At 42.2% G+C, this 24,936-nt stretch overlaps 1 protein-coding gene across 1 annotated transcript; it reads right to left on the bottom strand.

Moving 5' to 3' along the window:
• Positions 1 to 1,481: 1,481 nt before the first annotated feature.
• GCNT2 (glucosaminyl (N-acetyl) transferase 2 (I blood group)) lies at positions 1,482 to 24,371 on the bottom strand. The gene is made up of 3 exons (XM_032223057.1): positions 23,417 to 24,371; positions 10,369 to 10,461; positions 1,482 to 2,930 (listed from the first exon to the last, which is right to left on the bottom strand). The coding sequence occupies exons 1-3, from the start codon at positions 24,369 to 24,371 to the stop codon at positions 2,740 to 2,742; spliced, it is 1,239 nt and encodes a 412-aa protein (XP_032078948.1). The 3' UTR covers positions 1,482 to 2,739.
• Positions 24,372 to 24,936: the final 565 nt, after the last annotated feature.

Here is a 24,936-nt window from a genome sequence, read left to right as displayed (position 1 = left end):
CCTTCATTCTTACTGTTTGTGACGTGCCTTTTGTCATTTGTTGTTTTGGAATATAATATGTCGCTTCCGAGCTAACTTGAGTCCAGTGAATTAGCCAGATTTAATTAATTTGTCCCGAATAAATATAGGCAACTTGGATCACATCGTAAAGGGCTTCATACTGCACTGCGGCTCAGAGGCTTCTTGTAGCTCCAAGAAATCCTTTCGTGTAGTACTGCTGGGCCAGGATGGCGCTGGGCTTTATGATGTAAAGGGCTTTGCACTGCAATCCCAGAGCCACAGTGTGGCAAGAAGTCCCTTTAACCTGTCTTTAAAATGTTTGAATACTGAGAATGTCTGCAATATATTAACCCTAGTTGATTTAATGGTGCTGCAATTAGTCTGTGAACTAGCTGAGCTCATCAGTGAAGCAACTGGGAGAGTGGCCAGTCCGAAAGACCACTGAGTGACTGGCCCAAGGAATAAGAAAGGGGTTGGTAGATAGACCTACTTCAACCTGGACTGTGGATGTGTGCCCCATGCAGAAAAGAGCTGGGGGGAGGATGTGCTCTGTATGGTAGAGGTGGATCTCCCTCTCACTGGTGAGAGACATGGAGGAGGCTTGCTGGTAAATATGTGGAGTAGGTGGTTGTGTAAGTGGATCAGAGGTGGGTTCCTACCAGTTCGCACCTATTTGGTAGAACCGGTTCGTCAAATCTACCGAACCGGTTAGAAGAGGTTCCACCAGTGGACCCGGAAAGCAGGCCACACCTACAGAAGAGGTTCCAAATTTTTTTGAAACCCACCACTGGTCCTTGGATATGATTATTCTACACTATCATGCTCATATTTATAAAACTCAGTGCCTCTGTGAAAGGTAAGGATGACTACTGCGTTTGTGGTGCAATCAGAACATTGCGTGTGTTGAAGTTGTTTTAACGCAAACCAAAGATGCCTTTTAAAAAACAAGTTGACATCCTATTCTTATGCAGGCCAGTGCTGTGTGTGAGGTAATTTAAGGTGGTTCTGACAAGTGTCGTCGGCATCTTCATATCCGGTCACATGGGCGGCAAGCCACTCCCATCCGGTCACATGGGCGGCAAGCCACTCCCATCCGGTCACATGGGCGGGCAAGCCACTCCCACAAAGGAGGCCACACCCACAGAGTCGGTTCGAACAATTTTTGAAACCCACCACTGGATCCGATGATCGCACGGCACAGCTGATTGTCAGAGCTGATTGTTGGAACCTTTTTGTTTAATTTTTAAAAGCATTTTTTTGCTACCGTCTTGGGTGAACTGGCCCGAACCGATAGCATTTCACCCCTGATGCACAGCCATAAACATTATGATTATCTGTAACCTCATTGCTCTGTATGATAAGGATCTGTGGTAAGCAATCTGTCACAAAGGCAATGTCTGTATAGTGTTTGATAAATAGTATTTTATTAAATTAACCAAATGATTTTTTTTAAAAAAAGAATCACAGTCAATAATCTTCAATCAGTGAATCTTGGCAAACCCATGTCTTTATGGGGGGAAATAATTCCATTTCACTTAAAAGTAAAACAAAGAATAATGGGGACACAGACAATATTTTTAACAGAAATATGACACTGAAATTATATAACGCTTAAAGGACCGCTGCAAAGATAGGCATTTTATTAGTATAATGATTGCCATAAATATCTTTCCTGGTACTTCGTGGTAGGATTTTAATATTCAACCTAAGATATAAAGTTTTTTTTTCTGTGTTGCTCCAGAAAAGGTTGACATTCGAGTGTTTATATATATTTTTCTTTTTCACCCTAAAACTTTTAGTAAACAGTATATAGCATATATTGGGATGGAAATTTAAATTGTATGCAGAAAGGTTGCCTAAAGAACAAGGAAAATGACTTTCAGATTAGCAGATGGTATAAAAGACAATGTTAGCACTTTTGCTTTGAATACAGTGATAGCTTTCTAAATAAAATAAAATAAATGGTCCATCTTAAATTATTTCTGTACACCTAGAAGCTCTTCTTTACATAATTTCTGGGATCATTAAGTAGCCAAGCAAAACTTTATAAGAGTGAAAACATACAATCGATATAATATTAATGTATTTTTCCAGTGCATATTTTACTCTATACATTCTTATTCTGTCTTTCGGATCTTCTGTCCTACCCTGATTTCACAGGCTGCTTTGCTGCTATTAAAGAGGATAAGTCTTCAGTAGTGCAAAAGGCCATTTCCACAAGCTTACCAGATAATAGAAAAAGCAGAGTCTAAGAATTTGGACGCAAGTAGTTAACAGGTAGAGTACAGGTAGAAGCAAAACTTAGGTGTGCAGATAGCAAGCTGAGCTAGAAGATAAACTCCCATCTCTGAATCTTCCATGGTGAAAGTCTTAATCCTTCCATGTAAACCATCATCAGTTAGTAAGATCATCCGAATTCCCTCTTTAACTTCAATATTCAGAATTTTTTTTATTCCCTGAGGGTGTTAGCAAGCAGTAATATACGTAATTGAAAGAAGAGGAGAATCCTGTACCGATTTTTTTTAAAAAAAAATTGAATAAAAGTCAGTGAAATACAAAGATGTTTGCAGAATCCTTAGGTCCAGTAAAATGCAAAGATTTTTCCTGTATTAAAAAAAATTACCCATATTGGAACATCAAAAAAAAATATGCCTCATGTCAAGGCAAAAACAGTTGCTCTAAAAGGAGCGGTTTTTATTATTATCCTTCTTCCCCCAGTAAGTTTTTTTCTTTTTTAAATTAAAAGTACCAACTTGGTTCAACTGGTATTTCGCTCTCATTCAGTACTCTTTCCCGAAGTTTCAATTCCAGGCATTCTACAGTAGGTGGGTATGTTTTGAGTTCAAATTTGTTAGCAAATAAATTTTGGGATTTCAGCAGCCATGGTAAGTCACCAGTTCCATAGACACATATGCTTCTGACGTAACGACCTGTCAAGGCATAAAATATCAATATTATAATGACATATTACAATGACACCAATATTATAATAAAATATCAATATTATAATGACAATTACTGTAACACGCTCTACATGGGGCTGCCCCTGAAGAGTGTTCGAAGACTACAGCTGGTCCAGAACGCAGCCGCGCAAGCGATATGGGGTGTATCTAGATACACCCATATTACACCTATCCTCCGCGAGCTGCACTGGCTTCCTATTGGTCTCCGGACGCGCTTCAACGTGCTAGTCGTTACTTTTAAAGCCCTTCATGGTTTAGGCCCTGGCTACCTGAGAGACCGCCTCCTGCCACTTACCTCCCAACGATCAACAAGATCACACAGGTTGGGCCTTCTCCGGGTGCCGTCAACCGGACAATGCCGGCTGGCGGCTCCCCGGGGGAGGGCCTTCTCTGTTGCTGCGCCGGCCCTGTGGAACGATCTACCTTCAGAGATCCGGACCCTTACCACTCTCTCGGCCTTCCGTAAAGCCGTTAAGACCTGGCTGTTACGGCAGGCCTGGGGCTGTTGATTAATATCCAGCCCCGTTTAGATGGAATGGGTGATGTGAATTTTAATACTGTATTTTTTATTTCTTATTCTATTTTTAAATTCAAATGTTTCTTGTCTGTTGTGAGCTGCTCCAGGGTCCCCTGGGAGTGGGCGGCATACAAATTCTAATAAACTTGAAACTTGACATTTTGTGGACAGAAGAATTAAGATGCTTAACTTACACGAAAGCCTTTGCAATCTAATCATACTGAAATAAGGAAGTCCTGGCAATTTTAATAACATTTGAAGAAAACAGAGCCGTAGATCATCATATCCTTTTCTCCTTATTCAGGATCAGTATCAAAAATTAGCTTTACTATGATACTAATAGAGAAATAATAACCCTAGTTAGGATAAATAACCAGACCATAGAAACACTAACCTACATTCTGGGTGATTGTCAAGTAGAAATGTTAATATTTCTTAGATTATCTTAGATGTCTAATGTTTATTTTCTTAGCCCGTAATTAACTAATTTGGGATTGAGGGAAAAGTCCTATAAATCTTATTAATAAACCATTGTTTAAAGATGGTTATAAAGTTATAATATTGTGTGGGCCAGGAGAGGAGAGATGAGATAATTAGTAAATAAGCTTTAGTTAACTACAATAATAACAATGAAATGTTAATGGAAAATATTTAATGATACATACAGGTGTGTTACCGGGGGAATGCTCAGATACCCTACTTAACTGAATTAATCTTAGAACATGTCATAAAGGTGTAATGTTATTGGAGATCTATTGAAACTGCAAATGAATGCCAGTAGGTGGTTGTGTCTTTAAATAGAAATGATTCTAGATAAAAACATGTTTAAACAATGGTAATCAAATGAGAATTATGGTACAGGGATAGTAAAATACATAACTTTTCTTTCTTGATTTAAAATGTACAACATGATTTGAATGAAGTATATGTAAGGACTGTGGAAGAAATGCACGGAATATATTTGTAACCAATCGATACACTTTCAACAAGATGTAACGAAAGATGATATTTTTTTATTTTTCTTTCTGTTTAATTAAAACAATAAAAAAATTCTCAAAAAACATTAGCTTTGGGCCCTAAATATTCAATTTTTATTAGTTTGCATGCTTTAATTGTTTGTTTGTTCAATTTATATTGCTGTGCACTTTACCAGTGATTGTGGGTGTCTAACAAGGCTTTGTTGAAACCAAAAGCTGACTCAAGAGATTGAAGGAAGAGTTCACACTGAGGTAATAGATAAAGGTTCCCCTCACACATATGTGCTAGTCATTCCCGACTCTAGGGGACGGTGCTCATCTCTGTTTCAAAGCTGAAGAGCCAGCACTGTCCAAAGATAGCAATAGCAATAGCAATAGCAGTTAGACTTATATACTGCTTCATAGGGCTTTCAGCCCTCTCTAAGCGGTTTATAGAGTCAGCATATTGCCCCCAACAACAATCCGGGTTCTCATTTTACCCACCTCGGAAGGATGGAAGGCTGAGTCAACCCTGAGCCGGTGAGATTTGAACAGCCGAACTGCAGAACTAGCAGTCAGCTGAAGTAGCCTGCAGTGCTGCATTTAACCACTGTGCCACCTCGGCTCAATGTCTCCATGGTCATGTGGCTGGCATGACTAAAGGCGCACGGAATGCTGTTACCTTCCCATCAAAGATGGTCCCTATTTTTCTACTTGCATTTTTACATGCTTTCGAACTGCTAGGTTGGCAGAAGTTGGGACCAGTAACGAGAGTTCACTCCGTTACGCAGCGCTAGGGATTCGAACCGCTGAACTGCCAACCTTTCTGATTGACAAGCTCAGCATCTTAGCCACTGAGCCACCACGTCCCTACCGAGGTAATGCAACTTAGTGATTTAACTTACAATTTAGCAAAACTAAAAGAGCTGCTCCTTATCCTTCAGACAGACGGAGAGAGTTCCAGCAAGCAACACTGCTCATATTATACTTGTGATTTATAGCCAAGCAATAAAAAAAATACAGGCAAAAGAAAAAGTTTCCACTCCAAGCAGATGTGTATCTAGATTGAATAGGCACATATTAGCTACAACATACAATGTGGTTTCCCTGTTTCTCACTAAGGGAAAGATTAAATGAGCTATTTAAGCCACATCTAAGGACGGCTTTTAAACTTTATTCAAATACAGCCACATTTTAAAGATCATTCTGATTATATACTAGAAAGAGCTTTGATCTTTAAAGCCCTACATGACATGGGTCTAGATTATTTTGACTCTTTTATCTACCCATCCTGTTAGGTCAAGCCAGAAGGGTAGTTTGTGGATCCCATTTGCTGAAGAGTTAGCAATAGCAATAGCAGTTAGACTTATATACCGCTTCATAGGGCTTTCAGCCCTCTCTAAGCGGTTTACAGAGTCAGCATATCGCCCCCACAGTCTGAGTCCTCATTTCACCCACCTCGGAAGGATGGAAGGCTGAGTCAACCTTGAGCCAGTGAGATTTGAACCGCTGAACTGCAGATAACAGTCAGCTGAAGTGGCCTGCAGTACTGCACTCTAACCACTGCGCCACCTCGGCTCTATAAAGAGAGTTACGTCTATAAAGAGTTACGTCTGATGGAAGTGTTGTGGCCCACCAACGGCCAGTGGAGTTGGCCGGAGATTTGGACAGTGAGGAAGTTGGGCCAGTCCTGGAGTCTGGGGAAAGCTCAGATGAGGGCTCTGCATTGGAGGCAGAGATGGGTCTGGGGTCATCTGACAGTTATCAGCTGCCTTCGGAGTCAGACATCAGTGAGGCAGATGAACAGCTGGAGCTTGTTCCCAGTGTGCACATGCGCAGAGTTGCCAGACTAAAGGAACAGCTAAGGAACAAGGGTCAACTTGGGAGTAAAGCCACAGGTGGACGGTGAATGGCCCCTCCCCTAGGGAATAAAAGAGGAGCGAAAGGGGAGTGGAGTTTGCAGGAGACCATTAATTCATTCCTGCATTCTTGCCACGTATTGCGGCATCTGAAAGTTATCGGCCTGGCCTCTCTCCCAATCTGATAAAGTCAGTAATTGTGAACTATCTTGAAAGACTCCGGGCCGGGACTTTGCTGGAGAGGAATTCACTGTAAATTAAATAAAATGGGTTTATCGGGACAAGAACTTGGCTTCATGCTGCTGGGAAAGCCTAGATCAGAACAGGAAGCCAGATAATGTTCCTTTCCTGCTGTGGCTTCTGCTATCTGGAGCATTACCCAACCCTCAACCCCACCCCCGTGAGATGAGCCGAGGTGGCGCAGTGGTTAGGGTGCAAGCCACTTTAGCTGACTGTGATCTGCAGTTCAGCGGTTCAAATCTCACCGGCTCAAGGTCAACTCAGCCTTCCATCCTTCCGAGGTGAGTGAAATGAGGACCCGGACTGTGGGGGCAATAATGCTGACTCAATTTGCTAAAAAATTTGTAAACCGCTTAGAGAGGGCTGAAAGCCCTATGAAGCGGTATATAAGTCTAATAAATAAATAAATAAACAAATAAATAAATAAATAAGGTTAGCCTTTCAGAAGTCCCTGAAAACATTGTTCTTCAAGTGACTTTGGGGACCCGATGGGCAACCTGCGTAATGGCTGCGCTATGAGTAGATGGACGCTCTCCCACAATCTTGTCTTTATATGTTTTTAAGCATTTTAACAGCTGTGCCATTGTTTTAGCTTTTGATTGTACACCTTCCAGAGTCACGCTTAGCAAGATGGGCAGTCCTCAAAAAATGTATTTAATAATTAAATAAATTAAAGTTAGTTTTGCTTTACAGTTTTAGCATTGTGTCATTAGGCGCAGCACAGGCTAAAAACATCAAATACAAAGGAAAATTAATTAAGATACACCCGACTTTTATACCCCAAGGCTGCTTCCATTCTAATGGCTATGCCCTCATATTAAAACAAGACATCAGCTTATCCGGAGGTGGAGAACAGGCCAAAACATTATTATGCTTCACTTTCCCCCTTTGTTTCCCACCTATTACTTCTTTAGTTTCTGTCTTATTCCTCTTCCTCTTTAATAATTTCCTTGTGGCCTCCTTTTTATTTATTTTTTCTCTCCCCCACCTGCATTTCTTGTCTTTTTTTTCTTTCCTAACTGCATAACATTTCTGCAACTTAAATAAATAAGACAATACTCCATAATCCAGTGGTGAAATTCATTTTTTTTTTGGAGACTGCAACTAGTCCAGAATGCAGCCGCGCGAGTGATACTGGGTGTGCCAAGGTACACCCACGTCACACCTATCCTCCGCGAGCTGCATTGGCTGCCCATCGGTCTCCGAACACGATTCAAGGTGCTGGTTATTACCTTTAAAGCCCTACATGGCCTAGGACCTGGGTACCTACGAGACCGTCTCCTGCCACATACCTCCCTTAGACCAATAAGATCACACAGGATGGGCCTTCTCCGGGTGCCTTCAGCAGGACAATGCTGGCTGGCGGCGCCTAGGAGTAGGGCCTTCTCTGTTGCTGCTCCGGCCATATGGAATGAGCTGCCCCCAGAGAGCCAGGCCCTGCCCACTCTCATGGCCTTTCGCAAAGCCATTAAAACCTGGCTTTTCCGGCAGGCCTTTTGATTGGTGTTTGTTGCGTTCTTTTTTAACTTTGTGTGTCCTATTGTTTTTAAGTTCTTTTAATTTCTTTTATTCTGTAAGCCGCCTGGAGTCCTTCGGGATTGGGCGGCATAGAAACCTAATAAATTCAATTCAATACTATTGGTTCTGTGGGCATGGCTTGGTGAGCGTGGCAGGGGAAGGATATTGCAAAATCTCCATTCCCATCCCACTCTGGGGCCAGCCAGAGGTGGTATTTGCCGGTTCTCCGAACGACTAAAAATTTCCGCTACCGATTCTCCAGAACCTGTCAGAACCTGCTGAATTTCACCCCTGCTATAATCCCTGTCATTCAAGTCACCCCATGTTCTGTTGTTTTGGATGTGCATTTGAGTGTGCCCTAAATTGCTGTGGTCACAAATTTAAATCTGGCAATTATGCAATTATAAAAGTCCATGTTATATTTGGAAAACAGGGTGCTGACAGCTAAACACAGAATTGTTTGTAAAAACCTTAAAGCACATTACATGTATACAAGGGGAATGCAGGTGGGCGAGGCTGTTTCTAATAAATTAACCTAATTATTGTTTATTTTGCTGAATTTACAGAGCCACCCAAGTTGATGAAGTCTCAGGAGTTTACAATTAAAACCCCTTTAGATGGTCAAAACATAACAAAAAGTAATGGAAAATAAAAAGAACAAGAAGGGATCATGAAAAAACTTTCAATAAAAGCAACGTATTCCCAGGGCGTGGAAGAAGAGCCGGTTCTTCATGAATGACTTTTAAGGAAGATGGGGTTGAGACAATTTGAACTTTTGGAGAAATATTCTTTCTGAAGGCAGGTGCCAGGCCAGAAAAGAGATGCTTCTTGAGACCTATTAGATGAGGGGGTCTCCAACCTTGGCAACTTTAAGACTTGTGGACTTCAACTCCCAGAGTTCCTTAGCCAGAAAAACACCCAGAATTCTGGGAGTTGAAGTCCACAAGTCTTAAAGTTGTCAAGATGATGTATCAGAGATGGGAGTCAGAGAATGCCTATTCTCTCAGAGTAATTATAGGGCAAAATGAGTTAATGGGAGAAAGGTGTTCCCCAAGTAACCAGGCCTACGCCATGAAAATGATGATGATGATAATGATAAGGCACTATCAGTATCTTAAATTGTATCCAGAAGTTCACAGGTACCAAATACACCTTGCACAACAATCACATGTGTATACTGAGGTGTTGTGGCCCAGCAGGTGCCATTGGAGCTGCCACCAGACTCCGACAGTGAGGGGCCCTATGAGTCGGCCCTGGAGGAGGTGGAGGACCCTGGACAGGGTTCTGACTCCGAGCAGGGCGCAGAGAGACTGGTTGGCCACCAGGTGGTGCCTGAGACTTGGATCAGTGGGGAGGAGACAAGGGAGAGTGATCTAGAAGCCAGCAGTGAGTTGTTCCTGGATGCACGCCATCGAAGAGCTACTCGGTGTCAGGAGCAATTACGCAATTACAGGAGGGTAATTGCGCTCAGCTGATGGTCATTAGGCTCCTCTCCAGACTATAAAAAAGACTGCTTGTGACATGCCCTTCTTGCAGAAGTCAACGCTTTGACTAAAGAGACTGTAACTACCTTGGCAGGCTGGATTGCTGCCAAGGTTTGTCGGACTTGCTGCCAAGGTCCTTATCTGTTTGTTTTGCTTGGCTTTCAGCCACCGAGATTCTGGTCTTGCTAATTAAAGTACATTCTAGTTAAGCTTGTCTCGGTTTTCGTTACTGGACGGAGGAGGGGGTGAGAACACTGAGGCATGCCCGTAATTGTCCTCAAATTGGCCTTCAAGGGCAGCCCCACAAAGCCTGCTTTTCAATAATCCAAATGTGGGACGTTTAAGGCATGAACGGTTGTAAAAAGGGAGTCCGGGTATGAGAAAAGCTGTAATTGAGATATCAGATGAATCTGGGCCAACGTCTCCTGACCAGGACTATTCTCTGCTCCTCAAGCAGAAGCTAATAAGCTAGGAACACCACCCCCCAATGTTATGTATTGGTTTTGTCTGGGGAAGTACCACCCCATTCAGAACTCAAAATGGCAGATCCCTGATGCCAGGGCAGCCAAAACCTCACAGCCACTTGGTCAAGGTTGCTAAACCTGCTGCCTCTCCATCTCCCAAACCCGGGGAATTTCTAGGTTCGTGCACTGCATGTTCCAATCAATGCACGTTATGTTTTTCTACAATCCCTTTAATCTCCATAGTAAACAAAAGACAAACAGTGCCAGAACCAGTGCATAAGATACTACATTGTTCAGGCAGCGTTAATCTTTCAAATATTTTTTAAAAAAGAAAACCCCGCAAACTTTAAAATGATGTTCATTTTACCGTGGCATCCTCCGTGAGTTCTTTCTGCGTCGCTCCATTTCACAGCTCTCAAGTTGCCTTCCCATGTCGCATTTGGCATGGCACCGGGGACACCTGTGATTCGGAGAGAAAAAAAAGAGAAAGGTCTTGCAAATTCTTATTCTTAAAATGCCAGGTAAATTGCAGGAGGTCCTTAGCAATAGCAATAGCAGTTAGACTTATATACCGCTTCATAGGGCTTTCAGCCCTCTCTAACCGGTTTACAGAGTCAGCATATCGCCCCCAACAATCTGGGTCCTCATTTTACCCACCTCAGAAGGATGGAAGGCTGAGTCAACCCTGAGCCGGTGAGATTTGAACAGCCGAACTGCAGATAGCAGTCAGCTGAAGTAGCCTGCAGTGCTGCATTTAACCACTGCGCCACCTTGGCTCTTTGTTCAATGGCCAGGTGATCAGTGGAACTAATGACAAGTGCTGAACAAGTGGTTCTTAGGACAAGTCCTTGCACTTAATGATTCTTGCAACATCCCATGAGAGCCGAGGTGGCGCAGTGGTTAGGGTGCAGTACTGCAGGCCACTACAGCTGACTGTTATCTGCAGTTCAGCGGTTCTAATCTCACCGGCTCAAGGTTGACTCAGCCTTCCATCCTTCCGAGGTGGGTGAAATGAGGACCCAGACTGTTTGGGTGATATGCTGACTCTGTAAACCGCTTAGAGAGGGCTGAAAGCCCTATGAAGTGGAATATAAGTCTAACTGCTATTGATATTGCTATTTTCTTTTGCCTTTTGCTTATAAAATAATTGATTCTAAAAGACATCGCTTTCATCAGAAATCAGGACCTTGGAAAGCTCCTGGTTGATCCTGTGGATTGGGACACCACTGATTTCCCAATGTAGTCTGTAGCCTGTGGAGATCCACCAGGACATCTGCCCTACTCCCTGAATGTCCACAGACTAAAGCCCACTTACCATTTCAGCACCCCTTTCCTGCCAGGGTTGGCAGCCAACTGGCAAGACTTTGCTTTGTGCCTTAAACCCACTTCCACAAGAAGCTGGTGACACTCTGCTTCCCAGCTCAGTTCCTGTCTCCCTACATGCACCAACCGTTATCTGGTTCGTAAGAATTGATCAAGGGCTAAAAGCCAATCAATAAAAGACATAAGGTATGGCATGGGAACACAAGTACCAATATTCAGAAAACTGCATTTGTGAATAGGTGTTAAATGCAGTAACTTCACAGGTGCTACGCTAAGGAAGTGGGTTCTCATACCACCAATTGAAAAAGAAAAAGTACAATTGGGAAATGAATCAACTAATAATTTAAAATGGGATTTCACTGGGTTGCAGATCAATGTCGTTTTAATCCTCAGTATTTAATAATTTCTACTCAAGAACATTTTTGGCCAGCAAGTTTATGCTGAGACATGTTAGTGTGCTAAGATTATTACTACATCATATATAATTCCAGTGGTAAATAAATACTTGTTCTGAATAGAAAACTTGGATTAAAAGTCCTTTAAAAACGAAAGGGGATTGAATACAGGTGCAAATGCAATCATAATCATTATCTTATTTGTCAATGAAAGGTGAACCCCTATTCTTTTAAAGATAGAAGTGTAGATAGTATTAGTTTAAGTGGATATGCCTCCATTTTAAAAATAATTAGTTATCCATGAGCAGAGAAAATATTAGGCTAAATTATACAAATAAGTTGTCATAATAGGATTCTGAGCCTATAGTGAGGGGGCAATCTTAAAGAAGAAAGAAGAAAGGGAAAATATCAGGGAGAAAAATGCCCGCATACATTTTCTTAAAGTTAATGGGAAAAAGAGAAAAATATTAACATCCTCGCTGCTCTCAATGGAAATAATTGCCATAGGTATGTAAAGCCTATTATAACGTTTCCTAAAACTGATATCATTTAAGGATTTGGGGCTTATAAAAAGTCCTTAGCTTCTATGAAATTTTGGACACAAAGGGATACTGATTTACTGATTTTAATCTCCTAATAGTATTTGGCTAGGAGGCATGGAGGAAGAAATTTAGTAAATAGTCTGAGTACCATTCAGATTCTCCCCAGAACTCTTAGCTCCCCCACCTCCAAGAGCTGCAACAACAGAAGTTCAACAAATATGTTTGCTACATTTGTTTAAGAGAACCAGTTTGATATAGAGGTTGAGACATCTGGCCTTAGGGACAAAGCCCGCTTACCTTGGGCCAGATATGCTCCCAGACCTAGGAAAAAAAGAGATTCCAAATTACTTCAAAAAACTTTGTTAGGAAAACTGTGGGGATTAAACCAGGCAGTCACCAAGAGTCAAAAACTGTTTTGACCTAGGTTTCCCAAAAGCGTGAAACGGACTCCTTGCCCCCATAAAACCCCTTTTATTTAGTTTAAAGTGAATTCCAACAAAGTCCCGGCCAACAGTCTTTCAAGAGATTTCACAACTACAGACCTTTATCAGGCTTGGAGTGTTGCCAGGCCGATATCTTCCAAACGCCACTCTGCAGCAGACAATACTTGGCAAGACGTCAGGAAGAGATCTTCACTCTAATGAATTGAACTAATTGTCTCCTGCAAACTCCATTCCCCTTTCGCTCCTCTTTATTCCCTATGGGAGGGGCCATTCACCGTCCACCTGTGGCTTTTCTCCCTTTACTCTCTACAGTTCCTTAGCTGTTCCCTTCTCCTGGCAGCTCGGCTCATGCGCACACTGGGAACAGGCTCCAGCTGTTCTTCTGCTCCATTAATGTCTGACTCCAAAGGCAGCTGATATGACCCTGGTCCCATCTCTGCCTCTGACACAGAGCACTTGCCCAGACTCCAAGACTGGCCCGTGTTCCCCCCCCCAGCCTCCTCACTGTCCGAATCTGCTGCCAGATGTGCTGGCAGGCCACAACAAAAACTGACTCTAAGCTGTACATTCCCACAGACATGCAAACACACATACATTAAGCACTGTACAAAAGTGTATGAGGAATTAAGTCCCACTGAAAGCATATATGGAGAAAGTAGAGGCAATTCCATGGAGACATGTGAAGATAATTTGCAACACGCAGTTAATATAAATATGGCTTGTATACTGCAAAATATCAAACAAGCAGCTTTCTTTAAAGTCCAAAATTCTACTTCCTTCCTGAAGTAGGAGCAGATATCCTGTATTTTCCAGAAAAGATTGACAACAGCTAGACTTGCCAATTCTGCGGAAAACTGCGGTGACATGGAACAATAACAAATGCTGTGAATCCTATATCCTGAACTACAGTATATTAATAAACAGCTCTTAGGTAATATTGCTAAATGATTTGCTTTCTCCACTGTGAAACCACACATTTGATATAAAACTTTCAGCAATATCAAGGTTACTGGAGAAAGTTATTGGTTAGCAGAACAATTCAAGGTACATCTTACTTGGGAAATTTTAGGAGTTGCCACATTATTCTTAAGATTTTAAGATTTAATGAATTTGTATGCCGCCCAATCCCGAAGGACTCCGGGCGGCTTACATAAAAACAATTTTAAAATATTAAAAGAATTTAAAACACAAAGACAAAGCAGTTAAAAAGAACACAACATGCACTCCATCTTAGTGGGGCTGGAGCAAAATCAAGGATCAGCAACCCCAGGCCTGCCGGAACAGCCAGGTCTTAGTAGACTTTCGGAAGGCCGAGAGAGTGGGGAGGGTCCGGATCTCAGGGGGTAGATCGTTCCATAGGGCCGGGGCAGCTACAGAGAAGGCTCTCCCCCGAGGAGCCTGTAGTCGACGGCACCCAGAGAAGGCCCATCCTGTGTGATCTTATCGGACGCTGGGTAGTATGTGGCAGGAGGCGGTCACGGAGATATCACCAAACATTTAACAAAAAGGTTGGCTTAAAATCAGGTGGATACTATACAGGTAGCACTCAATGTACAACCACAATTGAGCCCCAAATTTATGTTGCTAAGTGAGACATTTGTTACGCGAGTTTTGCCCCGTTTTACGACCTTTCTTGCCACAGTTGTTAAGTGAAGTTGTTAGGTTAGTAACATGATAATTAAGTGAATCTTTGCCTGTCAGAAGGTTACAAAGGGGGGATCCTGAGAGACTGCAAGCATCATAAATGTGAGTCTATTCTATTTCTATTTCTATTTATTAAATTTATAGGCGGCCCAATCCCGAAGGACTCCGGGCGGCTTATAGAATAAAATTTTAAGGAAAAGGTTAAAAAGACAAACAGAAGAAAGCAGATTAAAAGAAACACATCATGCATCATGAATCAGTTGCCAAGCACCCAAATTTTGATCACGTGACCACGGGGATGCTGCAACAGTCATAAGTGTGGAAAATGGCCGTAAGTCACTTTTTCAGTGCTGTTGTAACTTTGAATGGCCACTAAGGGAGCTGTTATAAGTCAAGGACTATCCGTTTCAGGTTTCTGGGCAAAAACAATCAAAGAACATTTACTGAGTAATTATTTGCTAAATATTGCTGCCTAAATATCGGCAGAAATGGTAAGATTGAGAAGATCCTGATACTTTCCAAAAGAATCCCCTTATTGTGGATAACTAGGAAGCAATATGGATCATTGTTAGAACAATTAATCAGTGGAACAGAAGTTGCTTCCAGAAGTTGTGAATGTCCCAACACTGGAAGTCTTTAAGAAGATTTTGGATGGCCATTTGTCTGGAACGGTATAGGGTTTCCTGCCTAGGTAGGGGGTTGGACTAGAAGACCTCCAAGGTCCCTTTCAACTCTGCTATTGTATTGTATTCTATTCTATTGTATTGTATTGTATTGCATCACTTGATCCAAGGGTTATGATTATAATGTGCCACAGAGGCGCAGTAGTTAGAGTACAGTATTGCAGGCTACTTCTGCTGGCTGCCTGCAATTTGGCAGTTTGAATCTCACCAGGCTCAAGGTTGATTCAGCCTTCCCTCCTTCTGAGGTGGGTAAAATGAGGACCCAGATTGTTGAAGAAAGGGAATATAATGACTCTGTAAACCACTTAGAGAGTGCTGTAAAGCACTGTGAAGCAGTATATAAGTCTAAGTGCTATTGCTATAGATGTCACAGCAGACACTCTGACAATCTAATTGTCAGGAAAACTGTCACGTCTAGAACAAGATCAGGTCCTTGTCTAAGAATGCCCAGAAGTATCCTAGGACAATTATGTACATCAATCTACAATTTACAATTGCAATTTGCAAAGGGGAGAAGAGTCCGCTAACAATGGCTACTGTGTGCTCTCGTTTCTTATTTGTAAAAATTGTTTTGATAGAGGTAGAACTGCAATAGCAATAGCAGTTAGACTTATATACCACTTCATAGGGCTTTCAGCCCTCTCTAAGCGGTGTACAGAGTCAGCATATCGCCCCCACAGTCCGGGTCCTCATTTCACCCACCTCGGAAGGATGGATGGCTGAGTCAACCCTGAGCCGGTGAGATTTGAACCACTGAACTGCAGATAACAGTCATCTGAAGTGGCCTGCAGTACTGCACCCTAACCACTGCGCCACCTCGGCTCTTAAAAACTTATATAACTCATCCCTTTCTATGATACAACATAAACAAAAAAACATCGATCAGGGGTCATTCTAAAAATAATATAGCATTTGTCCATGAGGAAAAAAAAATTGATGAATGGTAGTTAAATATTTGTAATTTAAAAAAAAAATGCTGGCCAAAACGCCAGTAAATTTCTTAGCAAAACTCTGAAGAAGTTATTAATAGCAGAAGTCATAATAGTATTATGTGCGTCTGAAAATTCTTCACTATGTATTTTTTTTCTACACAGAGATTGTGTTTACTGGTTTCTGAGAACCTGTGTGCCCTCTTTGGTATTCTGTGACATATTGATATCATACAATGAACGCAAACTTAATACAGAAGCGCTTTTCCAAAAGTAAACCGGACTTTATTTTTTTTTTCTCTGAAAATGTTTTATTTCTCATCCAAAAAGCTTCTTCAGTTCAGAATTGAAGAAGCTTCTTAGATGAGAAGTAAAATGTTTTCAAGGGGGACAAAAAACCAAGAAAGTCCAGTTGCCTTTTGGAAAAAAAAAGCACTTTTGGGACAATCATGATCCCTTCAGACATTGCTATTAAACGTATTTCCTTTTATGTATTTTACCACTGTCTGTGTCTATTCTGCTTTTTTTCCTCAGAACTCAGGATCGCATGAATGGGGACTCCTCTGTTAGTTTCACAGTATCAACTCTGAAAATCAGTTTGAAACTAAACACAAAGTCATACTGTTTTTATTCCACTTTTCTGTTGCCACGAGACACTATAATACTTTTGAATGTTTATAGTAAAAGAAAAATGAGCTTCCTCAATTGCAGCTGAATGTTAAGCGGAAGTGGCTTCCTAAATCATTGCAGAATATATCAGAATAGCAGTGGAACAGAAGATGTATGAAAAATCTTTCAGGGGGGAAATGTCAGATACTGTTTTCCTTTTTCTGCCTTTTTTTTTTCATTTGACCAAGTTAGGTAGAGTTAAGTAATGCAACAATTCTTCAAAACAAATGAAAAAGAAAATCAGACTTAATGCTAGTTAAAAATGAGGTAGAGAAGCAAGCAAAAGCATATATCTATTTTCTCAAGTAACCTCCCAAGCTTCCTGAAAATCAATTCTGCGGGTCAATGTTGACTGGCAACTACGCGGAGGAGGGCCTTCTCGGTGGCAGCTCCGACCCTATGGAACGATCTCCCCATGGAGATTCGTACCCTCACCACCCTCCAGACCTTCCGCATAGCCCTTAAAAACTGGCTATCCCGTCAGGCCTGGGATTAAAGACTGTAACCCACTCGGAATAGTATGAATGTCATGCTTTTAAAGATGTATTGTCTTATGTGTCAATTGTTTGTTTCCCTCCCTTTTCGAGTTGTAAGCCGCCCTGAGTCCCCCCAGGGAAAAGGGCGGCATATAAATAAATTGCTCTAAACTCTAAACTCTAATTCATGAATTTTATATAGTCCTCTTGGAGACAAGTGTCTGGAACTCTCCCTCATCCAAATGGTTAAAATTGAGTAATATAAGCATGGGAGACTGGAAGTTTTTGACCCTCGGCAAATTACAGGGTTTCCAGAAAAAAAACATCCCCTCAAGCCACTTCCTTTAAAACTCTTCCCCATAAAACCCAATTTTCAAGTACTGGTAGCTAACTTCTCCATGCCTCACTCACCTTCAGGAGTTTTACTGAAACAATCAACAAGCAAAAGCTTATCATTAAGATTCTTTTACCTTTTCTCTTGCTGGAGAGTTGGCGTTTCGTCAAGAGTTTCACCTGTTGAAATGCTACCATGACTGTTCAGTTGCATGGAAATATCTCTGAGTGATGATAGGAGTCATTTTTTCCCTTTGGGCGCTAATTTTACTTTTGCAATCTGTGAAATTGCCCGGAGCAGTGAAAAAGAATAAAATAGAAGCTCTGAAGAAGCCCGACCTGTCTGTCCAGCCAGCCCAGATCTCAAGAAGAAAAGAAGTTGGTTGGTGTTGTTTTTTTTAAAAACCAAAAGTTTATTTAAAAAGACAGGCAGGGCACCCTTTTTAACTTAATAAAAAGTATCTATGCTTTGCAAATTTCTGTTCTTGAGGTAGCCTCTGGGCAGGCTCCAATTTTATAAGGTTAGCTTCTTGCATGGCTTGGATATAAGAGAGCAAGTGGTGGTGGCACATACCAAGAATGGCACATCCTTAGGCAAAAACTGAATTTACTTGCTGGAATGTCTTTCAGGATGAGAATATTAGTCAAGCACATCTAAAAAGCACCAGTTCAGAGGAGGAAAAAGGATTGTTGCATGCTGGCATCCTATATTTCTGTATTTAATTAAACATATAAATTTGCTACGTATTTCTCTGGTATACTGAAACGGGAGATTGCTTTCTCTCATTAGTACTAGACAGAATCTATTTCATCAAGTCTACTGCGTACTAGCTGTAACTTCTGGATTCTGGCGAAAGCAAGTACGGGTAATCCTCAGATTATGAGTACTAGGGAGCCCAAAATTTCTGTTGCTAAGTGAGACATTTGTTAAGTGAAAATTGCCCCATTTTACGATCATTTTTGCTGCAGTTGTTAAGTTAATCACTGCAGTTACTAAGTTCTTAAGCGAATCTGCTTTTTCCATTGATTTTGTTTATCAGAAGTTGCAAAGGTGATCACATGACCCCAGGATACTGCAACCGGCATAAATATGAACCAGTTGTCACACACCTGAATTTTTATCACGTGACCCTCAGACCAGAGGTGGGTTCCTACCAGTTCGCACCTATTCGGTAGAACCGGTTCGTCAAATCTACCGAACCGGTTAGAAGAGGTTCCACCAGTGGACCCGGAAAGCAGGCCACACCTACAGAAGAGGTTCCAAAAATTTTTGAAACCCACCACTGCTAAAGGGTTATGGGTGCAAGGATCTTGTAGCTTGACAGCTTTAAGACTTGCATGCTTCAATGCCAGAGTTCCTGAGCCAATGTGACTGGAGGAGGAATTCTGGGAGTTGAAGTCCACAAGTCTTAAAGCTGTCAGGTTTGAAGACCCCTAGGTTTTTTTTCTAAAGCGTTAGGGGTGCAAGGATCTTATAACTTGACAGCTTTAAGACTTGCATGCTTCAATGCCAGAGTTTCTGAATAGCTACTTGGACCGACCTGAGTACTAATTCATAATTTCATATCCGGTCACATGGGCAGCAAGCCACTCCCATCCGGTCACATGGGTGGCAAGCCACTCCCTCAAAGGAGGCCACACCCACAGAGTAGGTTCGAACAATGTTTGAAACCCACCACTGCCTCAGATGCTGCAACAGTTTGAGTGTGAAAAATGGTCATAAGTCACTTCTTTCAGTGCCGCTGTAACTTCAAACGGTCACTAAATAAACTGTTGTAAGCTGAGGACTACCTGTTCCAATATTGTATTTCTTTACATTTCATTACATATTATCTCTTAGTCTCATTTTTTTTTAAAGCTTTTGATCTGCGAAGTGGATCATGGCTGAAACATTCATTTCAAACCTGCCTTCATGTTAAACTTTTCAATTGCCTAGAGCAGTGTTTCTCAACCTTGGCAACTTGAAGATGTCCGGACTTCAACTCCCAGAATTCCCCAGCCAGCATTCGCGAATGCTGGCTGGGGAATTCTGGGAGTTGAAGTCCGGACATCTTCAAGTTGCCAAGGTTGAGAAACACTGCTCTAGGCAATTGAAAAGTTTAACATTCGCGAATGCTGGCTGGGGAATTCTGGGAGTTGAAGTCCGGACATCTTCAAGTTGCCAAGGTTGAGAAACACTGGCCTAGAGCAATACATTTTCTATGGACAAATAAGACAAACCTATGTCATTAAAAGGGTCACAGAACAATTTGTGACACTCTTCACGTTACTGATTTGCACTTTGGCAATCACAACACTTCTTTTATAAGATATTATTTCCTTGAAATTCTAGTTTGCCCATTAGTCCAAATGTCTAGAGACCTATGATGTCAGCAAACACTATTTTTAAAGGATTAAAGCCGTTACTCTGCTAAACAAATAATTCCCTCAACAATGTCAAACTATTCACTAAGGCTGCATTACTATTACTATCAGTCTTCTCAACATTCCTACCACCCATCTCCTCCCATTTATGACTGTATGACTGTAACTGTTGCTTGTATCCTTACGATTTATATTGATTGTTTTCTGGTATGATTTGATTGCTTACTTGTACCTTATGACTATCATTAAGTGTTGTACCCTATGATTCGTGACGAATGTATCTTTTCTTTTTTGTACACTGAGGGCATATGCACCAAAGACAAATTCCTTGTGTGTCCAATCACACTTGGCCAATAAAGAATTCTATTATATTCTAAACCGGGGTAGAATTTTCCCCCTCCACTTGAAAATAAAACTCTTGTGCCTTGTTCTAATACATATTGGCTCCATTCCAGAATCCACTGAGTTTCGTGACCCGTCAAAACCGCGTTCCACAAAAGCGCGGTTGACGAAATCACTTATGTGATGTCATCACAACGCGATGAAAAATATCGAAAAATTGCAATAAAAATTAAATTACAGCAAGCCGATTCACATAAAGGTAAGGGTTAGGTTAAGGGTTAGGGTTAGGTTAAGGGTTAGGGTTAGAGCGTTAGCGTTACGTTTAGCGTTAGGTTAAGGGTTAGCGTTAGGTTTAGCGTTACGTTAACGGTTAGGTTTAGGGTTAGGTTAAGGGTTAGGTTTAGGGTTAGGTTTAGGGTTAGGTTTGGGGGGGTTAGGGTAAGGTTTTCGCTTTATTTTTACATTTTTTGATCTTTATCGTCGCGCTGTGATGACGTCACAGCCGCGCTTTCGTCGATCGCGATTTTGTCATCCGCGGTTTTGTGGTAGAACCCTGAGTTTACATGAGATATTTTTCTTGTTTTAAAATTCAATTCTCATGTTAAAGATCACCGAGGGATACCAAACTCCATTTATTTAACTAACTTTCCTAAACCAGTCGCATTGGTTGTATCTTATCAGAAATCAACATAAGTATTTGAGGGTGGGAAAAATTATCTTGGTTCCTCCTCCTTTTCATAATCAAAGTTATTGAGTAATCTCAAGTTTCAGATGACGAGGCATCTGAGGAGGTTGCTTCCTTCTTAGCACGTCAAGTTTTATCAAACCCGGTGGATCTGAGCCACCACCTTATAATGGCCCAGAATCCTATTCCTACATAAATATTTTAGCAAAACCTATCAAAAGGCAAGAATTCTAAATGGTTTGTTCTTAATGCTTTTCCAAATTGAAGAGGTGCACATGCTTAATCATGTCGCTTCTTCCGCGCTTATTTCCGAAACCAATGATACTCATTCCAAGTATTACTAACATTATCTAGTTCACTCTTTTTTATTATAGTCTCGCGTGTAGATTTTTATGAGCTTCCTCTTTTGCTATCACGCTCTCTGCTCGCTTGATTCAGAGCATCATTACTGTGGATGATTCTGGGCATCAGATTTCTAAATGGCCAGAGAGGGTGACAAGGATGAAAAATGGATTTAAGAATGTGCTCTACCAAGTTAAACTATAGGAACTGGAAATGTTGACTTTGGACAAAAGAAGAATGAGGGGGAAGGGTACAAAGGTGACCAGGAAGTATTTTCTGTTGCCACAGAAACCAGGATCAGAAAGGATGGGTATGTATGCAACTATTGTACCTAGATTTTGTTTCAACGTAAGCAAAAACTTCCTGGTGGTGAAATCTGTCCAACTGTGAAATAATTTACCCGCATAGATATTGCAATGGTTTTAAAAAATCTGGAAAATCACCTGTCCTTTTGACTTCCTCCAATTCTATGATTTTGAGATTCTTCAACTCCCTGAAGAATTCTTTTCACACTAGCAACCACTTTGGTAACCTTAAAGCATGTCTAACTGCCTAGTCCTTTGACAGTTGCTTTGGAAACTATTGGTAAACTTACTTTCCACTGGGCTTTAAAAATTGAAATAGGTTTACCAATTCACAGGATTAAGGCCATAATTCATAAGATTAAGGGCATTTTAACAAAGAGCTTTCCAACAAATTCCATTCCATTTCTCTATGCATGTTTTGAAAGAAAATATTTCTCGCGATTTATTTATTAGGGTAGAATTTGTTACGAAGTAACTAATCATTTGATCTGTATCCAGATAATTATCTCTTGTTTTTTTGTTGGGTTCATGGCTGTGAATAAATGGGGAATAAAATCCCTGGGAGTTGGGGGAATACAGTCATACAATTGCAAGATTTTGCAGAATAATTGTCTGTGGTTTGGGGAAGCAGTAACCCAAACAACTTTCACTTGGACTATGGTTCAAAAAGAAAAAAAACTCTGTCAACCAGTCTTACCACTTTAGAAAACTTATCAATGCCAGTTTAGAAATCAAATCTCAGCTGGTTGAGCATTGCTGTCATCAACTAATAACTGCTTCTCAGAATGTCAAACATATGTTCCAGCTATCTCTCAATATTTCATGCCTTATCATTTGCTAACTAATTGCTGTTGAAAAATGAAAGAGCCAGATATTTTTGAACAATGGACCAGAAAGGAGTGTCTGCCTTTTTAAGGAGACTGTGTTTAAAAGATGTCATGGAAAGGAACAAGTTTTACCAGACAAGACGGAAGCTGACCTAAAAGTGGATTTTAAAATCTTAGGCTACAAGAATGATATGACAAAAATATATTTATGCTAAATATATAGATGAAACTGGTTGATGTCTTAATAATTAAAAGGGACGTAAGGTTGACTCAGCCATCCATCCTTCTGAGGTGGGTAAAATGAGGACCCAGATTGTTGGGGGACCAATATGCTGACTCTGTAAACCGCTTAGAGAGGGATGTAAAAGCCCTGTGAAGCGGTATATGTCTATTGCTATTGCTACGTACACATAACAAAACAAATTATATAGCGAGCTAGATAATTTAGCTAAATTGGATTTACAAGCATGGCTACTTTGCTAAGGAGCAAAAAGGAAATGAAAAGAAATCAAGTTCTAGGGAACTTGATTCGAAGGGATTAAAGTTCAAGATTGTTAAAAAAAGCATATCAAATTGGTTGATTCGATCAAGGTCAAAACAGGCATAGCGTTATCTCTGGTAACCCATTAATGAACCTTTGCTGATTATGACTGTCCCTACTAAAAGTATTTATACTCCCCCAGAGATCCAGACCCTCCCCACTCTCGCGGCCTTCCGAAAGGCTACTAAAACTAAAACCTGGCTATTCCGGCAGGCCTGGGGCTGTTGACCTCATGAATGAGGTCCAGCTCCACCCAGATTGAGTGTATGATGTGTTTCTTTTAACCTGCTTTTCTTCTTTATTTTTAAAGTTTTTATTCTTTTAGAGATGTATTGCTGTAAGCCGCCCGGAGTCCTCCAGGATTGGGCGGCATATAAATTCATTAAATTTGAATTTGATGCTATTTGTGAAGAAAGAAAAAGTCACTTTCTCCCCCTTTACCGTAATCTTTTCCCCCTTTTCTCTGCACTTTCTATCCCCCCCCCCTAATTTGCACTAGTTTTTATCTCTTCAATTGCCATGTTTAATAAAATTATTACATAGAAACGAAAGAGCCGGAGATTCGTATCTACCTGGAATCCGATTGAGCGTTACCCAAAAATGTTCATCGGGGCTGTAAGTGTCTTTGGACCATTGGAGCAAATCAATGGCCCTGGAGTCATTGAAAAGGAACTCCACAAAGGGCCTCGTGAGAGCAATATAGGCAGACCCGAAGTAAATAGTGAGGTTGTGGGGAGGTGGCGGTTTGGGGGTCCCGGTCCTTTGCATGAAGGAAGCTTGCTTGCCTATGTGCTCCTTGTATACAAATCTGGTCCTTGAAGTTATGTGGGGTGGAGGGAGGATGCCAGGGGTGATATTCTTCCCTTTGAACTTTTTCAGGTGCTGGACAATCTCCTTGTTGGTTTTGAGGGGGAAATCTTGGCCACACATGTTGAGGACGTATTTCCAGCCGGGGTATCTCAGCAGGTCCTGCATGCAGTTCAAATCAGCCTGAAGCCTGGAGATGCCAGCGTAAACCACAGGCTCCGCTTTGGAAACCAGGAAGGCATTGGGGAAGCACTCCAGGATTTTCTCCACTTCTTGCTTGTACCTAGCGGGCACTTTCTCATCCACGTGGATGCAGTAGGTATTGTGGGGGGCGTAAACAGCCCTGAAGAGCCGCTCGAAGGTGCCCAGTTCTTTGTGGAGGGTGAAGACGTAAGCCAAGGGGAAAGCCGCCGCTTCGGCAGAGACGACCCGGGTCACATAGTGGCTCCCCGTCACGTAGTCTTGGCAGGAGGCGGCTCTGCCCAAGGACGTCCCGAGATGGTTCCCCCACACCAAGGTTTTCTGCCCCCGAGCCAGAGCCCCGCAGGCGCGCCGGAGGAAGTTGCTCTCCTGGAGACGAGGCAGGCGGGGAAAGCGAGGCGGCGGCGGCGTGTGTTTGGAAACCGGCGGAGGTTGCCCGAGGAACAGGAGCAGGAGCGCCGAAAGACCGCTCAGCCCGAAGACCGCGAAGACGTAAGGAGGAGGCTTCCCAGACCGCATAGTCTCTCCCCGGGACGGGCCACGAGCCCCGGTGGAAGAGACGGACCTAAAGCCCCGAGCGGCCGAGGGTCCTTCCGCGGACGCCCAAGCGATGCATTCAGCCCACCAGGTGCTCGCGACTCGGTTTTCCAAAGCTCGCCTTCTTTTACGGTGATGGTGATTTGCTCGGCCGGTTGCTCAGCAAAGCGCTCCGGCCGGGCTCAGAGCGCGCGGCGCCGGGGATCCAGGGCTACCTAACAGCGTCCCGCATCTGCGTCGCTTCCAAGGCTGCCCTTCTCCAGACCTCGGCCGGTTTCCCTGGAAAGCCACGCCCCTGGGAAAAAAAGGAGCTCATTTGCATATCCAAAGGGACGCCGATTGGCTGGGGCCGGCGCGCCTCGCTTTTCCACCGAACGGGGCGGAGTCGGAGGCGGGGTCAGCAGGTAGAGCGGTCCCTCGGCCGTTTCTTGGCGCAGGTTGGAACTCGGCTCCGTGGAGGCCGTCGCGCTGCTGAAGCTGGCCGCTTTGGCTTCCTGCCCAGACGGGGGGAATTTCAGTCTCGAACCAGTCGAACTTTGTCTTTGAA

Source organism: Thamnophis elegans, chromosome 8 (genome assembly GCF_009769535.1).
Source record: "Thamnophis elegans isolate rThaEle1 chromosome 8, rThaEle1.pri, whole genome shotgun sequence".
In the NCBI taxonomy this organism is placed as follows: domain Eukaryota; kingdom Metazoa; phylum Chordata; class Lepidosauria; order Squamata; family Colubridae; genus Thamnophis; species Thamnophis elegans.
This window is presented reverse-complemented; position numbering and strand designations above follow the sequence as displayed.

Bases quoted from the DNA above. Each gene is read 5' to 3' on its own strand.
- GCNT2 (XM_032223057.1), bottom strand. From the start codon at position 24,371: ATGCGGTCTGGGAAGCCTCCTCCTTACGTCTTCGCGGTCTTCGGGCTG. The intron at 10,462-23,416 runs GTAGATACGAAT...TCCGAATCACAG, and splicing joins AACGCTCAATCGGATTCCAG to GTGTCCCCGGTGCCATGCCA. The intron at 2,931-10,368 runs GTAAAATGAACA...ATGCCTTGACAG, and splicing joins AACTCACGGAGGATGCCACG to GTCGTTACGTCAGAAGCATA.